The sequence below is a fragment of the Hemibagrus wyckioides genome, linkage group LG03, assembly GCF_019097595.1.
Source record: "Hemibagrus wyckioides isolate EC202008001 linkage group LG03, SWU_Hwy_1.0, whole genome shotgun sequence".
In the NCBI taxonomy this organism is placed as follows: Eukaryota; Metazoa; Chordata; class Actinopteri; order Siluriformes; family Bagridae; genus Hemibagrus; species Hemibagrus wyckioides.
Genome location: NC_080712.1, coordinates 28,067,851 through 28,088,216, shown reverse-complemented (window position 1 = coordinate 28,088,216; position 20,366 = coordinate 28,067,851). Strand labels below are relative to the sequence as shown.

The window sequence follows — 20,366 nt, the reverse complement described above, 5'->3', positions numbered from 1 at the left end:
ATTCTCTTGGGGAGTTACATACCACTCGCTAAGTCCAATCACTTCCTCTTAAGACTGGCTTTAATCGGTTCACATTGCCACAGCTAATGGAATAAAATGAAAATGGAAAAAAAATCAAGAAATCTGTTACAGCGCTTATATATATATATATATATATATATATATATATATATATATATATATATATATATATAAATTGATCAATGAAATGAATTTTAAATGCTCAAGATTCAAGATTCAATTCAATGCAATTGCTAGGAATCAAACCCCAGCCTTCTCTTAAGGAGTGTAGAGGTGTCTAGTCATGGGCAGTGTTGAATTCTGTGGAATTGTATTACTAGTAAATTACGCATCATTTGAGGCAATTTTCTTCCAGAAACAAACTGAATGACATAATGCACAATGTTCAGTAAACCCATATAGCCAATATGTATGGCTTTTTGGCAAAAGCGGAATAAGTGATCTTATAGCACAAGGGAGATGCATGAAAATCCTTGCAGCTCCTCTCTCTGAAAGTATCCCTTAGAAAGATTCTGGTCCTCCCACACCTCGAAGATTCCCTCTTATGAGCTCTCGGTGTGAATAGAGCTTGTTACAAAAGCAGCAGCGTTTAAAGTGCAATCATTTCTTTTAGCTAATTGCAGCCAAGCTGAGCTGATGGGTCTCCATTCAGACTGAGGGAACAGCGCAAGAGAGAATAAACAAAAATGTGGGGTGGAGGTGGATGCTGGTGTTGTTTGGGGGGAAGAGGGAGGGGGGGGGGTTCTGGATGGAGGAATTAAATTCATAGAGTGAAGGAAAGAAAGATGTGTTTACGAAAACAAAACCACAGGCAATTCTTTACGGATCTTGAGTCTGTCTTCAGTTTTATGAACATTACACTGTAAATCCAAGTAATCCACTTAACCAAGCATAGTTAATTGCTACATATAAAGATGATAATCAGGGAACAAGTGGCAATATGAAAGCTAATGGTATGAAACTGAATAAATGTGCAGTGTGTTTGACACTGATGAGTGTGTTCTTCTTGCATTGATCTAAAAGCCTATGCATTTTACCTCAAAATACTCTGTTGTACAGGAACAATAGCTTTTATATGTTATTAATGAGCTTAGTAAAAACTTTGACCACTTATATAAAGGTTAAATGTGTGTGTGTGTGTGTGTGTGTGTGTGTACAGGGCCGAGGAGGGAAAGGCAGTATATATGTGTGGGCTTCAGGGGATGGTGGTGGCTATGATGACTGCAACTGCGATGGCTATGCCTCCAGCATGTGGACCATCTCTATTAACTCGGCCATTAACGATGGACGCACGGCTTTGTATGACGAGAGCTGCTCCTCCACACTCGCCTCGACATTCAGCAACGGACGCAAGAGAAACCCCGAAGCAGGAGTGGTGAGTAGGCAGTTGTTGTGTGGGTGTGTGTGGGAGTTCATATGTGTGTGTTTATGTGTATTTCTATGCCTTGTTGTTTCAGGTAATTTTGCTTTTAGGCAGTGGAAATCCAGTCAGTGACAGGCCATGTTATTTATTATAAATTTAATTAAAGTTCTATATAAAATTAAGTGTTTAAAAATAATTTATCAGGTCAAGAAACCATAACAAGCATTAGTGTTGACAGTTTAGAGAAAAGGTTGATCCATTAAATGCAACACACTAAAATATCTAGTTCATTTTACCACCTGAGTGTCAGGACAGAGGAGAGTCTTGATGCATGGCTTCCTTATACATTGAGGAGATGGTGGGTCCAGTTGAGCTACGCAGTAGGCCTAAAAAATGTAGTGCAGTGTGCTAAGTTTCTTGAGGTAATTGGGAGTCCATTTTGATGGGAAAGCGTACTGTTACAGGAAGCCAGTGGAGTGAATGTATTCAGTGCGGTGGGGTGGCAGAACTTGGGGAAATTGAAGACATGTTGTGCTGCTGCATTGTGAATGAGTTGCAATGGTCACATGATTCAGAGAGGAAGACCTGCCAGAATTTGCAGTACTCCAGTCTTGAATTGACAAGAGATTGAACAAACACCTGATTGAGAGGGACAGTCGGTTGTCAAGAACTACTCCAAGGGAAATGCATCTCCAGGGATATATAGCAGCTCAGTCTTGTGAAAACCATTAGTTGCAAAACACATAAGTGTCTGCAGGATAAAAGGAGTGGATGAGCTGACTACCATTAGTACAGCAGTATGTATGAAAAACCATGTGAGGATATGACCTCGCTAAGAGAGCAGGTATCAAGGAATAGTAGAAGGGGGCTAAGCACTGAGCCTTGTGGGACACACACAGAGATTCTGCATGGAGCAGATGGGTTCCCTCCATGTCACCTAATATGACCTTCCTGCAAACCACCTCCATGCTGTGCTTTTAATTACAAGGTTTTTCAGGATGTACAGGAGATTGTCGAAGGCTTCTGACAGGATTGATGTCAGGTTGATGACCAATGATAGTTTGGCTGATTGCGTGGCACAAAGCTTCTCAAGGACCTGTTTTGTGGAGTGTTTGACTTAGCAGCCAGACTGGTTAAGATCTTAGATAAGAAAATGTTAATGTACATAATAATAATCAGAATTGATTGCCCTGGATTTGGTGTTCAACAACAGATTAGCAATCTCCCCAGCCCCACCAATCCCTAATCAATAGTCCTTAAACCATGATTGAGCCTGTGACACTAGTTGGATTTTGATGAGAAACTTTAACAGACTCTGCACTACTGAACATGTCTTTGCCAGGAGAGATAATTCCAGCAAGAGTCGTTTATTAGGACGATTCTGTGTTTGAACAATTCCTGGTCTAGAATGTCAGCTCACTGGTTTGTGGAGGATAGATGTTAGGCCATTCAAGGAAAAAACACTAGCTATCTCCAATGCATAGAGATAAAAGAAACAAAGATCAATTATTAAGCCAAAGGTCAAGATTGGCTATATTTTAATTCTATCAATATCTTAATTCAATCAATTAAGATATTGACTGTCTGACTGTTTGGTATCAGTTATCTGCGCTCTTCGTGGAACAGCAGTACACAGAGGCCAGGCAACAAGCCTGGAGTAAATATATATGAAACCCAATACGAATGGAAGCATTCTGAAGCACAGAATGATGAGATATGATAGAGGGCTAATTGCCTTGTCGTTTCTGTGGGTGATTTCTTACCTGTGAAATGGAAGTTGCATTCAGCATGGAACCTAATGTACTGGCGCTAACACAATTTAAAGATATTGGCTGAGATGGAGTATTTTTGCATGTCCACTGGCCAAGGAATCAGAGACTGAGATGGGCTCATGTTGTCTCAGACGGGTAATAGGTTTTTCAGCATTGGTGTGTAGGTGCATTATTCCTTAACAATAACTAAAAATAGTACCTGTTATCTATTTTCCTTGGACAAGTTATGTCACAGATTCCCCCTCTCACTTTCACATTTTGTTTTGAGTTCATAACTTTTTGTTTAAAATGTACTAGCATGGTAAAAAAAAAAGAAGCGCTCTGTGTAGTGCTGTAAAGTAAATGTGAAGCAGAGGGTTTTGAATCATTTCCATTTTTTTCTGAGGTGGCAGCTCTCTTAACACACAGTAACATGTGCAATGCTAATTAGCTGATTCATCTTTTTTGCCTTAGTGTGCATAGATCCAGGAGCTCTTGTTTTGACTCTCTCTCTCTCTCTCTCTCTCTCTCTCTCTCTGCAGGCCACCACAGATCTGTATGGAAATTGTACGTTGCGTCATTCAGGCACATCAGCCGCTGCTCCCGAGGCTGCTGGTGTGTTTGCCTTGGCATTGGAAGCCAAGTACGTACACTTCTGCTTCTTAACACGTGTTTCAGCTACACAGCCTGATTAAAGATTTATGAAACATGCAGCAGAGCTTGTAGCAGAGAGTGTACTGCACTCTTGGCTGTAGATTACATTCAGTGAGTATTTTGCTCTGCGTACCAGTCCTACCATGATAGTGTTTTAAGCCTCTCCTGTTTGTCTATATCTAATGCCTTCCTCTTGTGCTTGAAGCCAACATTGAGCAAATCACTACATGAATGCCAGCGAACAAAAAAACATTGGCCTTCAGCTGGTCCTTAAAACTAATTAAATGGGCGTGGAGCTCATACACTACATCACTGCATTGGCTCAAAACTCTCCATAATTTGCTTAATTGAAAGCAAGAGACCTTTAGAGGGGCAGGTGCTTAAAAGTGGACATAGATCATTCTTTAAACCAATACAGCATAGCCTACTGAACCATATTATACACTGAATACATTGTATTTAATAAAATAAAAAGGCAGTGTGAAATCTCCAGCATATCCTTGCTTTATGACAATGCAATAAATCTATGGAATAAATGTACATTGTCCCATTTTGTTAGAGATAGAGACCTCTATCGAACACTGACCATGAGAATCAGGACAGCAGGAAAAGCAGGAAAAGAACAAAATGTCTCAGGTTTCTGTTACATCTTCTTGCTGCATCATATCAAAGACAATACAACTACACAGACTATCAAAGAACTACATGTTGTATTATTCATTTAGTCCACTGAGTGTTGAAAATGTCTTCAGCATGTCATTTTTACTTCACTTGTGCTGCTTGACACAGTCTATAGTGTTGCTGTGACTGGTGTTAATGAATGTTGACATGACCTTACCTCAGTGTTTGCTCAGCATTGAATAATGTTGTAGCTGATGGTGGTTGCAGGTCACTCGCTCCAGCCAACGGTAAACACTGATTGCAGGCGGTGAGTGCATGTGTGTTTTGTCCGTTGCCCAAACATACTTACTGCACTGTAGTGATACCTGCAGCATGCTGAGGAGACGAGACTGGACTCTTTTGAAAGATGAATCAGACACTGAAGAGTCTAAATCTGGATCAGCGTTCTAAAAAATATTTCTATTTCATCTTTCACTAAAATGCTTTTCAGAGAACATTGCCAGTGCTCTTTTTGCAATCTGTAATATAGTGTGTTTCAGAAAGTAGTTGTGCATGACGCCCACCAATATTTAACCTATGTAAGACAATATTTAATAAACAACATGTAATATTATGCAGTGTAATATCTTTAGTGAACAAATGGTTTTGTCTTAGCTGGACAGTTAAAGATCAGACACAAGATGATATTTTTCACCCAGTTTTGCGATCTTTTCGAGCCTCTAAAATGCTCAAACTATCCCATCTGGCACCAACAACCACTCCACAGACACAGAGTGATTGGGATTGTATTTTTCTTCATTCAGAAGCTCTTGAATTGTATTTGCATGATTGTATGCATTGTGCTGCTATATGTTTAGCTGATTGGGTAATTGCAGGTGCAGGTGTACAGGTGTATTGCTATTTAAGTGGCTGGTGAGTGTATATTACAGAATTCTCAATAAAGCGTAAATTACCGTAAGACAAAATTATAACAATAGTCGATGAAAGGTTACTTCAATGAAAAATAGTATTATTTTAAAACAAATAGCTACTTTAGGACCTGGATTACTTCAGTCTTGTAGGAACTAACAAGTGATGTCAGGAGATTCTGCAGCAGAATAGCAGGGTAACTGTATGTGGTTTAAAACTAAAGAGCAATTATGCAATATGACAGAAAGAATCAGGTGATATGCATCAATAGAGAGGCTCCTGACCTTGAATGGATGTTGCAGGAAAGCGTTTTCATAAAGAGAAATATAATTGTGTAGAGGAAAGGGCCAAAACAGAATTAATTATGCAGAATGAATGATTTAATTATTAACTATACAGCAGAAGTTCAGGTATCCTTCAGCCTATTTTTGAATGTTTTGACCATAGCTATTTTAATTAATCCAGCCATTGCCTGAAGCTTGTTTTCTTTTCTTTGGTGTGTGTGTGTGTGTGTGCGTGCATGCAGTCCAAACCTTACCTGGAGAGACATGCAGCACCTCACAGTGCTCACTTCGAAGAGGAATAAACTCCATGATGAGGTACACCAGTGGAGGAGAAACGGTGTGGGCTTGGAGTTCAACCATCTGTTCGGCTATGGCGTGCTGGACGCCGGTGCCATGGTCAGCCTGGCACGCGACTGGAAGACTGTGCCTGAGCGTTTTCACTGTGTGGCCGGATCAGTGCAGGAGACACAGTAAGTGCTGCCTCCAGGATGTATAGGAAATCTTGTGAACACAATTATTGTGATCTGGATCAAATGTATTTTTTTAACATATTTATTCTCCTTATTTGACAATCAGATGCATGTAAATGTAAAATGGAAGAATGGGGGCAGTGTGACAGAGTCCCTGTGCTCCACATGATTGCATTTTGCATGTGTTAAATGTTCCTCTCTCTTCCCACACAGATACTGGGAGTCCCTCTTCTTTCCCCAAGCACCTGTGCTCCTTATTCTCATGTCTGCTATAATTAGTCCTCTCCTACTCAGTGCTGGGCACAGCATCCTATGGCAACAGCCTCAATTAGACTGGGCTTGAGTGCCAGGGAGAAAGTGTGTGTGCGTGTTCAAGCAAAAACCGTGTGTGTTTATATTCCTGTGCCTGTGTGTCCTTGTGAAATCCCCCATAGACAAAAGTGCCATCTCTCATATCATACCTAGCAGAGAGATGGCGGGAGTCCTATCCGAGGCAGTGGGTGAGAATAGCAATTAAAAAAGCAGAAGAGAAAAGAAAGATGCGGCTGAATTCAAATGTGCACGGACATGCAGGGCAGCCGCCGTGTGATAAGGCCCCCTATCAGCCATGACTAATGAATCCCTCAGACACCAAACAAGCACTGAACAATTCTGAAAAATAAGGCTTTAATTGTTTTAGAAAGACGTTCCCAAAACAGGGATTAAGCGCGAGGGGAAAATAATAGGAAACAAAAAGAAAGACTTTGTGCCTTTAAAAAGAGAAAAAGGGGGATTAAGGAGCGTTTTTGTGGGATTCAGTGAAGACCTTATGTTTATTTTTCATATGGGGAGAAAGTGTCCACAGAACACTGCACATGTCAGTCAAAATACTCATATCTCAAACCCGTATATAAGCTTCTACTCCTTTTTCCTACACTGCAGTCAGAAGCGATCAGACAGAGAGGTGTTTCCAGTCTCACAGTACAGCACCTTTTGTTCTAGGGCAGTAATTACACTCAGAACAGCAGAATGACACTCCGGCAGCAGCCGCGCTATTAATAATCCAACTTGGGCTTTAATAACAAACACACGACAGAAAAAGAGCTCACTGTTCTGTGTTATAGTCTTTACAGTTGTGAAGATTTTTTACTTGTTACCTGAGATGCACAATACCTGAGCACTATGAGCTGCACCAGAGGTGTAATACAGTGCTACTATCTGTGTCTGTTTAAGGCTTTACATTTTCTAATGCATATTCAGATTTTAGAAGACAGAGGTAGAAATGGCAGCACTGCCAGCATAGTGTGTGGCTCCGACAGTTCATCAAACTCAACTACATCACTTAAGTTCATAATTGATTTCAACCAGTGATATGTGTAAGGGCTTTTAGTTTAATCCTTCACATACAATTGTTATTTTTTTGTGTGTACCTTCCCAGAGGGGTGTTCCACAACGCAAGCTAGGTTTGATTCCAACAAGCCTGGCTAAGTTCTGTATTTAGTTCTTAACTTTGTGTCTGTTTCGAATACGTATATATGTCGAATCTGAAGAACATTTGGTTATATATCTATACTTATAAGACTTCTTACCAGATGTACATTTTATGTTTAGGTGCAGCTCAAAAATACAAATATACTAATAAGGCCACCATTAGAGAATTTAACACGAAGAATCAAAATCAAAAGATCTGCTTCCTGTTCCTAGATGTTCCTGGGAGTTTAATGACCGTGTTCATGTTTGATTTTCTATCGCTCACACGAAGCTCTTTTTATAGCCACAACGATGCACTTGTTGTTCCAATTATGTTAATCCAATTAGTACGTTTGCTGTTAAATGTAGTCAGTAGTGTAGCGTCGCTCCACACTGATTGTCTTCCAGAACATTTCTGTTTCGCTGTTGCATAAGCGGTGTATTTATAGAACGTATTTTTAGAAACCATCGATTTTCATTTCACATGTTACAAGCTGCACTTTTAAACAATGCATATTCATGAGACACCCCCTGCGGGTTTATTTCCAGATTCCAATTTTCCTAACAACCCACCAACCGGATGCACACTTGACTCTCTTCTTACTTCTGTTTTTCTGAATTAGTCTCCCAGGAAACACGCCCCACTTGCGTACCAGTAGTCTCACGCAGACCCACATACGTAATCTGAGTGCAGTAATGGAGCAGGATGGGAGACCTGTCTCTGATAATGCCATTACGTCCACTTTATGGCCGCTCGCTCCAGCCCTCTGCCGTTATCATCCCGCTGCCACAAAACAGGCTGTCAGCAGCACTGCGCCTTTGTGCAAGTGCGACAACAAAGCCGTCCTCCTCTTATGGCGTGGACGAGATCCCTTCATCTTGCCGGAACAATTTGTCTAGCGCTGGGGTGGTGCATTATTGAAAAGAGGGGACATAATAGAGTTTCTGTTGTCTGCTCTTTACAGCCTGCTCTTACGGAACTGTTATTTCAGAGAAGAAAAAGAGTTCCATCCCAGATCCATCCTTTCCAGATGAGAAACTGATTGTTTTCCCTTTTTCTCTTGCTAGTTATGTGTACATGTTCATCCTTGAACGCAGAACGTTGCTGTTTAGTGTGGTTGGGTGACAGAAACACTGACTACTATTAAATCAATAAGCCTTGTGTAAGTGTGGTCTTCAATGCGCCTAAATCCTGCTTTCTATTGATAAAATGACTGTAATGCCCACTCTCAGGAGGCTTATGGCTTTTTATAAAACAGACATAAACGCAAACTGATAATATAAATATGAATAAATAATTACATTTGTTATTAATGATATCCACAATAAGCAGTTCCTCCACCACACAATGAAGTCAATGAAAATGAAGTTAATGAAATGTTAACAGTATGTGGCTTATGTGTAATAGTTTTACTGGTTTAAAACATTAATACAGGAGTCGGTTATTTCGATTTGGCCAAACTATTGAATAATTTGAAATAATCACTGATTAATACAGTCTATCTCACATCATATATGTCTCTGTTTGTCTTTTTCTGCAGCAAGATCCAGTCAGGTTCCAAGCTAGCACTCACCATCACTACAGACGCGTGTCAGGGCCGAGAGAACTTTGTGCGTTATCTGGAGCATGTGCAGGCGGTGGTGACAGTGAACGCCAGCCGGCGAGGTGAGCTCATGCTCAACCTGACTTCACCCATGGGCACCAAGTCCATCCTGCTGAGCCGGCGGCCGCGTGACTCCGACTCCACTGTAGGGTTCGACAAGTGGCCTTTCATGAGCACGCACACATGGGGCGAGGACCCTCGAGGCACCTGGAAGCTCGAAGTCGGTTTCAGCGGAGAATCTCCACAGAGCGGCTATCTACACGAGTGGACCCTCATGCTGCATGGCACACAGAGTGCGCCCTACATAGAGCAAGTGGTCAGGGACTACCAGTCCAAATTAGCCATGTCCAAAAAGGAGGAGCTGGAGGAGGAGCTGGATGAAGCTGTCGAAAGGAGCCTTGAGAGGATGATGAGCAAAAGCAACTAGCCTCAGTCTGAACTGCATGATGCCTGCCTTCTCTCCCTTTCTTCATCTCACTTTCCTTCTCAGTGTATCTCTCTCTTTCTCTCTTTCTTGCTCCTATATTTTTTTCTGTGGTCACAAGTTCCCTGTTGAATGATTGTTTCATGTAGGCCGCATAAATAAAAAAGTATATTCTACAAAATGACCTATTCTACAAGATATTACCTCTTGTATTCTCTTCTCTTTTTATAATTTCTAGAAAATGTATATAGACAATATATACCTATATATATATATAAATTTATTGATGCCCTTGCTGTCTCCTCACCTCTTCAAAGACTTCTGTACAGTTTGTGACTGTAAATGATTCTCTGTGTTATTCTACCTAAAAGACTAGTACCTTGCTAAAAGAGCAGTGACCTTGATTTTTGTTTTATTTTGATTTTTTTTTAACAAGACCTATTTATATCTAAACAGGGAGACGTAATGTGTGATCACAGCTTGTGGCCAACGAGAAAACCTATTTCATAACCTTCAGTATATCTATAAATAAATCTGTTCTGTTGTTTGTTAAAGCATTCGAGTGACACTGAGGATGTTTTACAACACACGAACAATAGGATTTTCAGGATTAATCACAGAAACAGATTTTCAGTAATAAACAGAAACCGATTGCATCCATTAATAGTCTGATTTGCTTTGTCCTAACTAAAGAACTAATGTTATGTTTGTCACATGTACCGTGTCTCAGCATCTCGGTCATTCCTCTCGTTTTCAGAACGTCCTTACCTTTATTCAGATTGAAAGCAAACTAAAGATGAAAGCTCACCCCAAGCCACCAGAAGAACTTCAGTGCAGAGCCCTCATGGACAAGGTTATCTAATCGGTTTCATTAGGATAGAAACAAAAAAGGTGACCAGTCAGAATAATCATGTATTGATTTGAAGATGACTTCCATCTAAGGACACAGGTAGACCCAAAGCATGGCAAAAAGTGCTACAGCATAAAAGAAACACTGTTATTTTTTTTGTCCATATACAGTATAAACATGGTTTAGATCGTAACCTAATATCTAATTATTCCCATGTAATTAAATGTTATACATATTGGTCTGTTTTACTAGGGAGAATAAGCACCGAGTCAAACAGATTCTGGTTATCTCTCGCTCCAGAGAGTAAGAGAGTAGATTATGCAGAGGTCACATCTGTACTCCACCGGGCCACCTTCATGTAAAATGGATGAGCGTCATCTCCAGCCGGCTCACTTAGACAAACACGTTGACTTCAGAGACAGAGAGAGAGAGAGAGAGAGAGAGAGACTTCACACAGTGTGAAGTCATGCTTTAGTGATAACCCTGTGAAATACTAGCCTCATCATGCATTTCCATTCTATAAAGAATATTACGCTTAAATGCTGCAATGGCCATGACTTGAACTCCATAAATGTACGGTACAAACAACACAGAACATTATATTTAAGCAGGTTGATTATTTATTCATTAACATTCACTGCAAAACTGGGCAACTGGCAATTATTCATTTTTCAAATTCACACATCGCAGCAACTTTTGAACTCAGGGTTTTTTTGGATTTTGGCCGTAGATCAAAAGCATAAAGCACTGGTTTAGGGATGCACTAAAACCTCTTGTCTACTCATGTAGGCCGGTCCCCATGTTTCTTTTTGGTTGTCTTTTCAATCATGGTCTCCACCACCATGGACGTTTCCTCATACCCCTTCAGTTTAAGGTCAGGTGAAAGCTTCTCCACTGATTCCACCACTTCAACCTTCTCGTAGCTCATGGAATCTGGAGTAATGCCGGAGCTTGTGGTCAGGGGTGGAGGTCCATGATGCCAACCGTTGTCTTTTTTGCTCTTTTCCTTGCCACGGTGTGGACTTCCTGTGTCGTCACCATCTTCCTGCCCACTTGCCGAGTCATCTCTCTTTTGAGCGTGGTTGTCATCCGGGGGACTGGGAGGATTTACTGGGAAAATAGTGGGAGCAGGCGCGGGACTTGGTGGAGGAGAAGGAGTTTTACGCTCACAGGGCTCGAACGGAGGCATGCCGTCATCACAAATGGTGACGAAGATGTGGCCAGCAGAGGGTGTTGTGGAGTAGAAGCAGGGGTCCAGGTAGCTGGATTCACCTGTCACCAGGACATAGCGGCCTTTAGTATAGAAATCAGTGATGGGTTCAGGCTGCCTGTATCTTCGCAAGCGGTTGCGCACAATGTTGCAGAGCGTGTCAAAAGCCTTGCTGATCTGGGCACCGTCGGGTACATCGTTCCGAGCTGCAGGCTTAAACAGAGCAGACTGTTTCACTTCTCCCTCAACCTCAACAGGGTCGACTTCTTCTTTCTCAATTTCCTCTTGCACGTCCTCTGTCATGTCTTTAGAGGAGAGCTCCTTCTTTTTGATCACCTTCTTGGCCTGGTTCTTCTGACGGGGCTTGACACTAGCGATGTCCTGGAAGGCTTGAGTGATGTCTGAAAACGGGGTTAATCAGAGTCATTGTCACTTATAAGGAATTGATCTTGATAACATTGACACAGACATTGCAAGAAGCAAAAAAAAAAGTCAGGCATAAGTTTTTTAAATAAAAAGTGCAAGAACTATAACTACAGGAGTAACAAAACTAGTTTAGAAACTAAAAAACGCACTCATGAGGCACATTATGAGAAAGTAGAATTGTAGTTGATTAATTTGGCTGACACTTTGTTCGTGAATATTGATTATAATTAACAGACTCGCATTTTCTGTGAACTCTGATTACAGAACATCTAGTTGCCATGTGTGACATGTTGAAAAAAAAAATCTTTTAGTGATTTGTCAAACCTCTGACTGCGCATTACGTCTACCAACATGCTCGCGTTTCACTTATCTGCTTTATTACAGCACTCATTTACTGAACATCAGTGCAGTGCACCAAAAAAGGCCTTAATTATTTAATGATAAGCAAGCTAATTGCTGAGGCCAAAATCAAGATAATAACCAGTATGTGATCACCGGAGCAGCCCTACACACGCACGCACAAAGACTAATCACACCTAGAACCTTTTTCTCCACTTAAAACACACAATTGCGTTAAATGAATCACTCGAGTGTTGTTTTGAGCACACAGCAATTAGTCAAACGATTCACACTTGCACAGTGTTGTGCCAGAGGAGTTTGTTGGAAAGGTCAGCATCATGCATCATTGCTAGCAGATGCCGAGCACTGATCCAGCTTTCCTTTGAAGCACCTTAGACAGACAGAAATGGAAAAGAAGAGTGTGGGAATCGACTAATCGATAGTCTAGGATGTCAGGAAAGGGGGAGAGCAGTGATAGAAACCAGTGCTATGATACAAAGAAGGGCCTTCGATGTGCCTATTTACATGAAATCCTTGCTTTGAGGTTTCTGTGTTATTCGCCTAATAAATGAAGGAATATTATCTGACTGAAAATTCCTTCCTTAGGAATTAAAGGAGGTTTATCTCCCCTCTTACAGACAAGTGGTTCAGTCAGCCCCTACACATGTGTGTGTTTAGGTATCTATACTGTATGTGCTCCTCTTTTAAAATCATTTCCTGGCAGCAAAGCACGGTTCTTCCCTAAAATATACTGTGCATTAACAGTAAAAAACAATTACAGTACCGTAATTATATTTACATTGCATTCGGCAACTGTACAAGGACCTAGAACTGTGGAAGGATACGACTGAGCAGTTGATGTTACTAGCATACAAACCCACATTGAAGAGGGTTTGGGTTTGTCAAAAATTGACAAAATAAATTGCACAAAAAACGATCTAATGATTTGCTGATACAGCGAGAATCTTTCTGCCAATCTCACATTCGATCACATTATATATCCTTCACGTTTCTCTGGTATTTTTCTGTAAAGCAGTGCAACGCCTGAACTGCTCATCTGTGTACTGTACAATTCTATACATTTATACTATTTTGCTGTGAATTACTGTTATACTGTAAAGATTTATCACTAGATTATTCCAGCCTATGATCCAATCATATCTACCAAAACATCCCATAATGCACTTCTAATGGGTTGACTTGAATATTCAGACATATTTCTAATTAAACACTCAATTTAACATATCTTAATTACATAGTTGCCTACACTAGCTTGTATTTTTAGATTTAGTTTAAAGACGATTTAATAGATCGAATGATCTGGTAGGCTCACTGAAGCCAGTTGCAGCGTTGACAAAAATAACTCAGTTCTGGATTAAAATCTTAGTCCAGTTGACTATAAACCAGCCAGTGAGTTTACATATACATGCATTTTATGTCTATGAAGCCATTTGTTCCAGGCTAATGAGATTAAAAATTGCCCAAATAGACCCGACACACAGGTCTCAGCACCCCTCCCTTCCTCCCTCCGCAACAGTCTCCTCTTCCATCACCTTTCCCTCGGCTGGTCATGGTGAGGCTGTGACTGTGTGATCTGTAATTGGTGGTGAACAGACTAATGGGGCTTCCAATTATAGCTGAATTCAATCTGTGAAATAGAGTGAGACAAGTGTGATCACAACACAGCAGAGAAACAGGGATACCTCAAAATGTATTTTGAAACACAATGCAATCATGGATATTAATAATAATAATAATAATAATATATAATTCACACTAAAGAAAAAAGTCTTATATGAAGTATATATAAAATACTAGACTAAAATCTATCTATCTATCTATCTATTAAAAAACAACAACACTTTAGTTGGGTTCCTTAGACTATAACCCCACCTTGTGGCTATATCTATCATGCAACATTTATCAAGCATCCAATAAAGTTTTCTTCCAAGCTATCCACACTTCAATAACCTGCTGTCTTCATTCTCAAGGATCCTCTTGTATCTCTCCAGCTCGTTCTCCAGTGAGGTCTGGTACAAGGCCAGTTGTCTGCATTCACTGGTGTATTTCTCCAGCAAACGCTCGGCCTCCTCAATCCCCTTCCTGAGGGATTCGATTTGCTCATTGTACAGTTGGATCTCTTCATCATAGCTCTCCTGCGTGGTCTTGATGGCCTGCTCCAACGATGATGTCTGGGAGATGGAAAGACGTAGTAGACGTTATGCTGTTACATTCTGTCATCAAATGCCTAAATGAAGATATGGTTATTGTACAATGGTTATGTGTTAGCAGTTCACACAGGCCACAGACATTAATTATGAGTGATAGATAGTAGATTATGAAGGTGAGAGATACCTGTAGGACCCTGCATACATGATGTTTGGTGATTCTGAGACATGTTTGCATGTGCACCTTAAATTGTGGTTTGTTTAGCTTAATTTAAATTTTTTTCCTTAAAAATATGTAAATCTTTCTACTGCCACCCTGTGGTTTTATATATATGGATTTTTATTGCTAAAGTAATTTTTTTTTCCTAGTGCACCTTCACACCTTGAACTTTCAAATTAATGCCATTTTATAAAATATAGAACAATTAATCATAGAGCAATGATAGTTTTTTTTATTAACTTCAAGCAATTTAGTTTTCTAGAAATATATGTCATTTTAATATAATGTGTAATCATTAATTTTATAAAGAATATTCCCTAAATGCACACATTTTTTTTATATACTCTATGGAGCGAATAATTTGTCCTATAAAAAAGAATTGTGATCATTTTGCTGGGAATGCTTTCTTTGAATTTATAATTGCGAATAATAGATGCATCACTATAAGATATAGATGCCAAGTTACTGACCAATAGATTGCTGAGCCACTTATTGTGACTGAATTAATTTGGTTAAAATCACAGTGGATCCCAGAAACACTGGACCCAAGCTGGAAAGGTTGCCAGTCCATTACAGAGCATTATGCACACACACCTTCACATTTAAGGGTAATTTACCTTAGCCAATCCACCTACTAGCATATTTTTGGAAGTGGAAGGAAGCAGGAGGAAACCCTTGGGGAAGAACATGCACAGAAATTCTACACAGAGAGCAACAAGAGCTCAGGATCATACTCTGGACCTGGGATCTGTGTTACCTGCTTCATACCCCACTGATCTGTCTACAGACCTTTTTTATGAAAGCAACACCTTATCCCTTAGACTCTCAGGACTGGCTGACATGTCTACCGTTTCAAATTTAGTTTAGATAGATAGCAGCGTGGCTAATGTGAGTGACCAAATGTCACCCCACTTCACCGTCTCTATGGTGACCTACCTCAGACTGCAGCTTGTGCTTTTGCGCTTGCAGCTGACAGAGAGCACTCTTATACTCCTCTAACTGAGTGCTCAAAGCTGGAACTCTCCTCTGACTTATCAGTTTCTCCTGCTCCTGCCAAAGAGAGAGAGAAAGTATTCATATCAAGATCATTACTGTAGCATATGCACATTATCCACTTCAGTAGGAACACTTTTACACCTACACATTCATGTGGGCATTAAACCAGTCAGACGGTCTCATATGAGCAGACAGGAAGGTTACAGCAACTGAAATAACCACTCTTTACAACTGTGATGAGCAGAAAAGCATCTCAGAACACACAAAAACATTCACACATCAGGTTCCATTCCTCTTAGTCAAGAACAGGACTGATCTATCTATCTATCTATCTATCTATCTATCTATCTATCTATCTATCTATCTATCTATCTATCTATCTATCTATCTATCTATCTATCTATCTATCTATCTATCTATCTATCTATCTATCTATCTATTGTCTATCCCTTCCTAGGAACTGGAGAACCAGCATTTCATCATACTGGCCCTAGTATATATCTCATTAAATATAACACAGAGATACACACATTAACTAATTAACCACTTCATAATTACATTGAATATCTGGATCATCATTATGGATTAGGTGTGACATGAATTGAGATCTGCATCAAATTTAAATTAATGAGTCTTTCTGTAAGGAAAAAAAAAAATTCTCTCTTTCTCTCTACTCATCTCTGTCTGATGCTCCCTGACAGTGAGAGTTACACTTCTCTCTTTTCACCCCCTATGGCACTATCACACCACAAAGTCACCTTACCTCTGAGATCCCCACTGATACACTGGGCATTAAAACAACAGTCTGGTTGATCTGGTGAAGGATGTTCAAGTATGTCTGTATCTCAGCAAGATTCTGTGGAGGGAAAAAAGATTGGGAAAATATGTTTTTTGGAAGGGGCGGTGAGAAGTTGATTTCATTGGCAGTTGGGATGATTTACAATGGTGTGTGTGTGGAGGGGTGTCAGGGGGTGTGCTGGTTGTGTTTGTGTGTCTGGTCAAGTGATATGAGTCATCACTATGTCCGTATGCTTCCAAATGCTTTAGTTATCACAGTTTCATCGATTGTTTTGGTTTCATTTCACATAACGTTTTGCCACTGTTACTCTAAATAGGTAGACTTGGATGCTTTCTTAGAGTTGTAGAGTCCATTTCTGCATTTAATGCTGATGTAGTGTAGTTTAGTGCTTGGTCAGGTAGGGGAGAATTCAGATTGTTTATTCACACAAAATCTCTCATTTACGGCTGTGTTAATTATACTTAATTATTCTTTCAAATAATACGCCACGATGGATCTGGTTGGTAGCTTTGCCCTGAGAAAAGACATTCACAATGCCGTTATTTTAACCATCAATTGACCTGGCACTCTTTACAATAGGACATGATTAGAAAATAAACGCACTGTTAACATAGAAGAGTTCCTTTCCACTGTGCAGGAGTAAAAGATTAATTATAAGATATTTACGAGATTGTGGTACGTAGCTTAAGCTTATGTTTTTATGTTTTGGTTTAGTACGGCAGAAAGTTAGCTATGCCTAAGTGGCGTTTCAATTTCCTCAAAACTGAGGACTTTTTTTCTCAATATTAAGTATTATTATCAAGTATTGGCCGTCTATTAGTTTCGAAGAATCAATGCTAATAAAAGCTTTTAAACTGTTGTCAGCGTTGCTCATGTCCTGCTGTTGGCTATGTTTATTTCACAGAGTAATTTACAATGACTGATCCAGGGTTAGCTTTCCCGTAATTAATTAGTGACGTAGTGCATTGGACACCACACAATAGATCAGAATCAGAATCTGCAGTAGGCTAAAATCTCTAAGCTGTGTAGTAAAAACTGTGAAATTTGACAAGTTTAGAATTACTGTGCAAACCCCTTGCAGTTTCAGGCTTCACATAAATCCACTCACTGTGTGCTGAAATACTGAAGACGTTTCTCTTTCACCAGCTGATGACTGACTGCACCAGTCGAGCTAGTCATCTTGTGCCACTTTCTCTGTTGCCAGAGATCTGACTAAAAAACTTCACAGGCCAAGTTGGCAAGCTGGGCATGCACCCTCATTACCTTTTTATGTCTCTCCTTTGTGGCATTTATGTTATCCTGCAGGAACTGTGTCTCGATCTGATACTCCAGATTCCTCAGAAGTGCAGCGTCTGCCTCCTATAGATTTGATAAAAGACTCGATGAGAAATCACACAACCTCCTTGAAAGCACAATTTCTCAGGAAGAAAAAGTGTTCATCTAAAATTGGAGGGGCGTGTGTGTGTGTGTGTGTGTGTGTGAGAGAGAGAGAGAGAGATGGGACACCTTCTGTCTGGGTGAATAAATCACGTAACTTACACTCAATTTTTTCAGTTATGCTTGACATTTGGCTTGGCTTTTAGAAAATGGGAAAATTAAGCACGTTTCTATTATCAGCAAGACCCTGTAAGGGTTATCATTAATTCTAAATCCTGTTAGCCATGCTTTCTTTTATTTCATGGTTAAATGTATTGAAGATAAGCTTAAATTTCTGTGGGAATGATCCGTAATTGGGCCAGTTTATTGAGAATGTCAAATAAAATTATTCTGACATTTGTGTACCTTATTGAGCTGCTCCAGAGTTGTTCGTAGTTGGTCTTGATATTCACATTCGTTTCTGTATCTGTGGACAAGCCAAGTTGTTTAAAACCCTGCTTTCAGCTTACCTCATGAATTTCTAAATGTAGAATAAAAACATGACATACTTGAACAACAGATATTCAGTTCAAACTGTGTCTGAAATCTAACATAGATGTCCAAATAAAATAAATAGAATAAACGACAAATATTCCCAACCTCAAACTTGTGTCTTCTGAACTTTCCTAAATATATCTATCCAGAATGTATCACTCTATTAAAAGTTATTAATGGAAATAAAACCCACATGTGCCTGCCATTAAAAGAGATTATGTTTCATATATGATAAATATTCATTTACAGAGGAATCCGAGAGTTCATTAAAAGACCCCATAATGCTCATTTATATCTAATAAAATCAATGAGACAAACTGGACACCTGATGCTTAGTGGTGGAAGTGTGTGAACTAACCTGTCACTAAATTGCTCCAGCATGCGCTCGGCATCTTTGAGCTCTCTCTCCAGCTTGGCGCGCTCAGCCTGAAGTTCCCGGACACGCTCTTGGTTAGTGCTGATCTGCTCACTGAAGATCTCCTCAAGCCCAGCCGCCTCTTCCATGTGCTGCAGCGTCTCCAGCTGCTTGCGGAACACCGCATTGCGCTGCTCCAGCACTCGGGCCCTGTTGATGTAGCGGGCAAAACGACTGTTCAGCTCCTGCAGGCTCTCCAAGCCAGGCATCATGCTGTCACTGAAGAAAGATTCTTCAGTCCCTGCTTCACCTTGATCCTCAAATACATCAGAGTGCTCATATTTTTCCTTGCGCACTTCGCGCAAGTAGCTGGATTTAAACATGCTGGATGCTCTCCTCCTCCCAGTGTCCCGATGCTAGCGTTTTAGTAAGTGAATACTGGGCTGCTCCCCCTCTGACAGCTCATACCATACTGGCCATGCTGCGAAATAGCAACACAAAATGTTTTCAAGCTCTTGTTGTCACACTGTGTAACGTTTAGAGGCTTCTAGTTGGATCCTGGTGCAACTGTAGACACTTGCATTGTTGACTAGGCAAAAGTGACAGGAATGTGAGGACAGATTTTGCTGTGTCAACAAATCATTGTGAATGGGCCTTGTTTTCCGCTCAGCTCTATGCTTCAGTTACACACTTTCATAGCGCTAAGCTTAACAATGTAAACAGAATGATCTAGCAAAATCTCTAGGTGGCACCTGATGTGTGTGTGATGGTCAGAAAGCTTGTATGCTCATTCTGAAAGACTTTCTGTGTGTGTAAACGTGTATAATAGAGCTAAACAGCCTCTGCTTACAGCACAAAAACAGCTCCTTTGGTATATGAAGGAATCAGATCAAATCTATGTTTACACTGATGAATGTTTACAACGATTGAATGCCAACTGCACCGAAAACCTTCAGACAAGTGATCTCTCCCTCGGGTCTAGTCCCTTGCTGTCTTCATATGTCAACTAATAAAGTGGGAGAGATCTCTGTACTATCATATATCTATTTCACACATAAAAAAATCACTTTGTTACCTTTGCAACACACCAAACGCACTAAAGGTCATCCAGTCTAAGTATATCAAAAATGAGTGTCAGCTTGTGAATTGATGGTAATACACTCCTGCTCTTGCCCTTGTAAGTACTGGCCTTATTTACCCAGAAGGATCTGAAGCCTCAGGCTGTGCTCAGGTGAGAGCTAGTGCATGAGTGAGTAATCACAAACAGGGCTTTGAGGCTGCCAACGAGCCCAGAGCGGAGAGTCTGCGGCTACTCTCTGTCATCACACATCACCATCAGGCTACGGCATACCTCGAATGCCTCGTTTAAAACCTGCAGCAGACATACTTGTCCTTTGCTTTAAGTAGGCTGTGCTCTTTGTGCTCTTTCAGACTGAACGCAATTACCACTGACCAGAGAGGAACAAGGCAAGGATGTAGGACACGTGTGAATTCTGTGGTTCATTGAGTTGGATGGAATTTTTTGCATGATGGCTTCTTTAT

The 20,366-nt window shown here is 40.3% G+C and overlaps 2 protein-coding genes across 2 annotated transcripts in view; one reads left to right on the top strand and one right to left on the bottom strand.

The window, feature by feature from the left end:
* pcsk2 (proprotein convertase subtilisin/kexin type 2) overlaps window positions 1-10,214 on the top strand; it is a 31,442-nt gene extending 21,228 nt beyond the window's left edge. The window contains exons 9-12 of the mRNA XM_058386109.1: window positions 1,181-1,396; window positions 3,678-3,778; window positions 5,846-6,073; window positions 9,064-10,214. Of these exons, the coding sequence (XP_058242092.1) occupies window positions 1,181-1,396; window positions 3,678-3,778; window positions 5,846-6,073; window positions 9,064-9,553 (1,035 nt within the window). The 3' untranslated portion in view covers window positions 9,554-10,214. The remainder of the gene's footprint in view (window positions 1-1,180; window positions 1,397-3,677; window positions 3,779-5,845; window positions 6,074-9,063) is intronic.
* Window positions 10,215-11,181: 967 nt separating this feature from the next.
* Window positions 11,182-19,207, bottom strand: LOC131351234 (filensin). The gene is made up of 8 exons (XM_058386558.1): window positions 18,828-19,207; window positions 18,341-18,401; window positions 17,822-17,917; window positions 16,523-16,615; window positions 15,700-15,813; window positions 14,347-14,567; window positions 13,929-14,023; window positions 11,182-12,011 (listed from the first exon to the last, which is right to left on the bottom strand). The coding sequence occupies exons 1-8, from the start codon at window positions 19,205-19,207 to the stop codon at window positions 11,182-11,184; spliced, it is 1,890 nt and encodes a 629-aa protein (XP_058242541.1).
* Between the last annotated feature and the right edge of the window lie 1,159 nt (window positions 19,208-20,366).

What these genes read in the sequence shown, in the direction of transcription:
- LOC131351234 (XM_058386558.1), bottom strand. Translation starts at nt 19,207, where the DNA reads ATGTTTAAATCCAGCTACTTGCGCGAAGTGCGCAAGGAAAAATATGAG. An exon ending in CTGGAGCAATTTAGTGACAG is followed by an intron (nt 18,402 to 18,827) that starts GTTAGTTCACAC and finishes GCTTGTCCACAG; the next exon opens with ATACAGAAACGAATGTGAAT. An exon ending in AGCACAAGCTGCAGTCTGAG is followed by an intron (nt 14,568 to 15,699) that starts GTAGGTCACCAT and finishes TCCATCTCCCAG; the next exon opens with ACATCATCGTTGGAGCAGGC.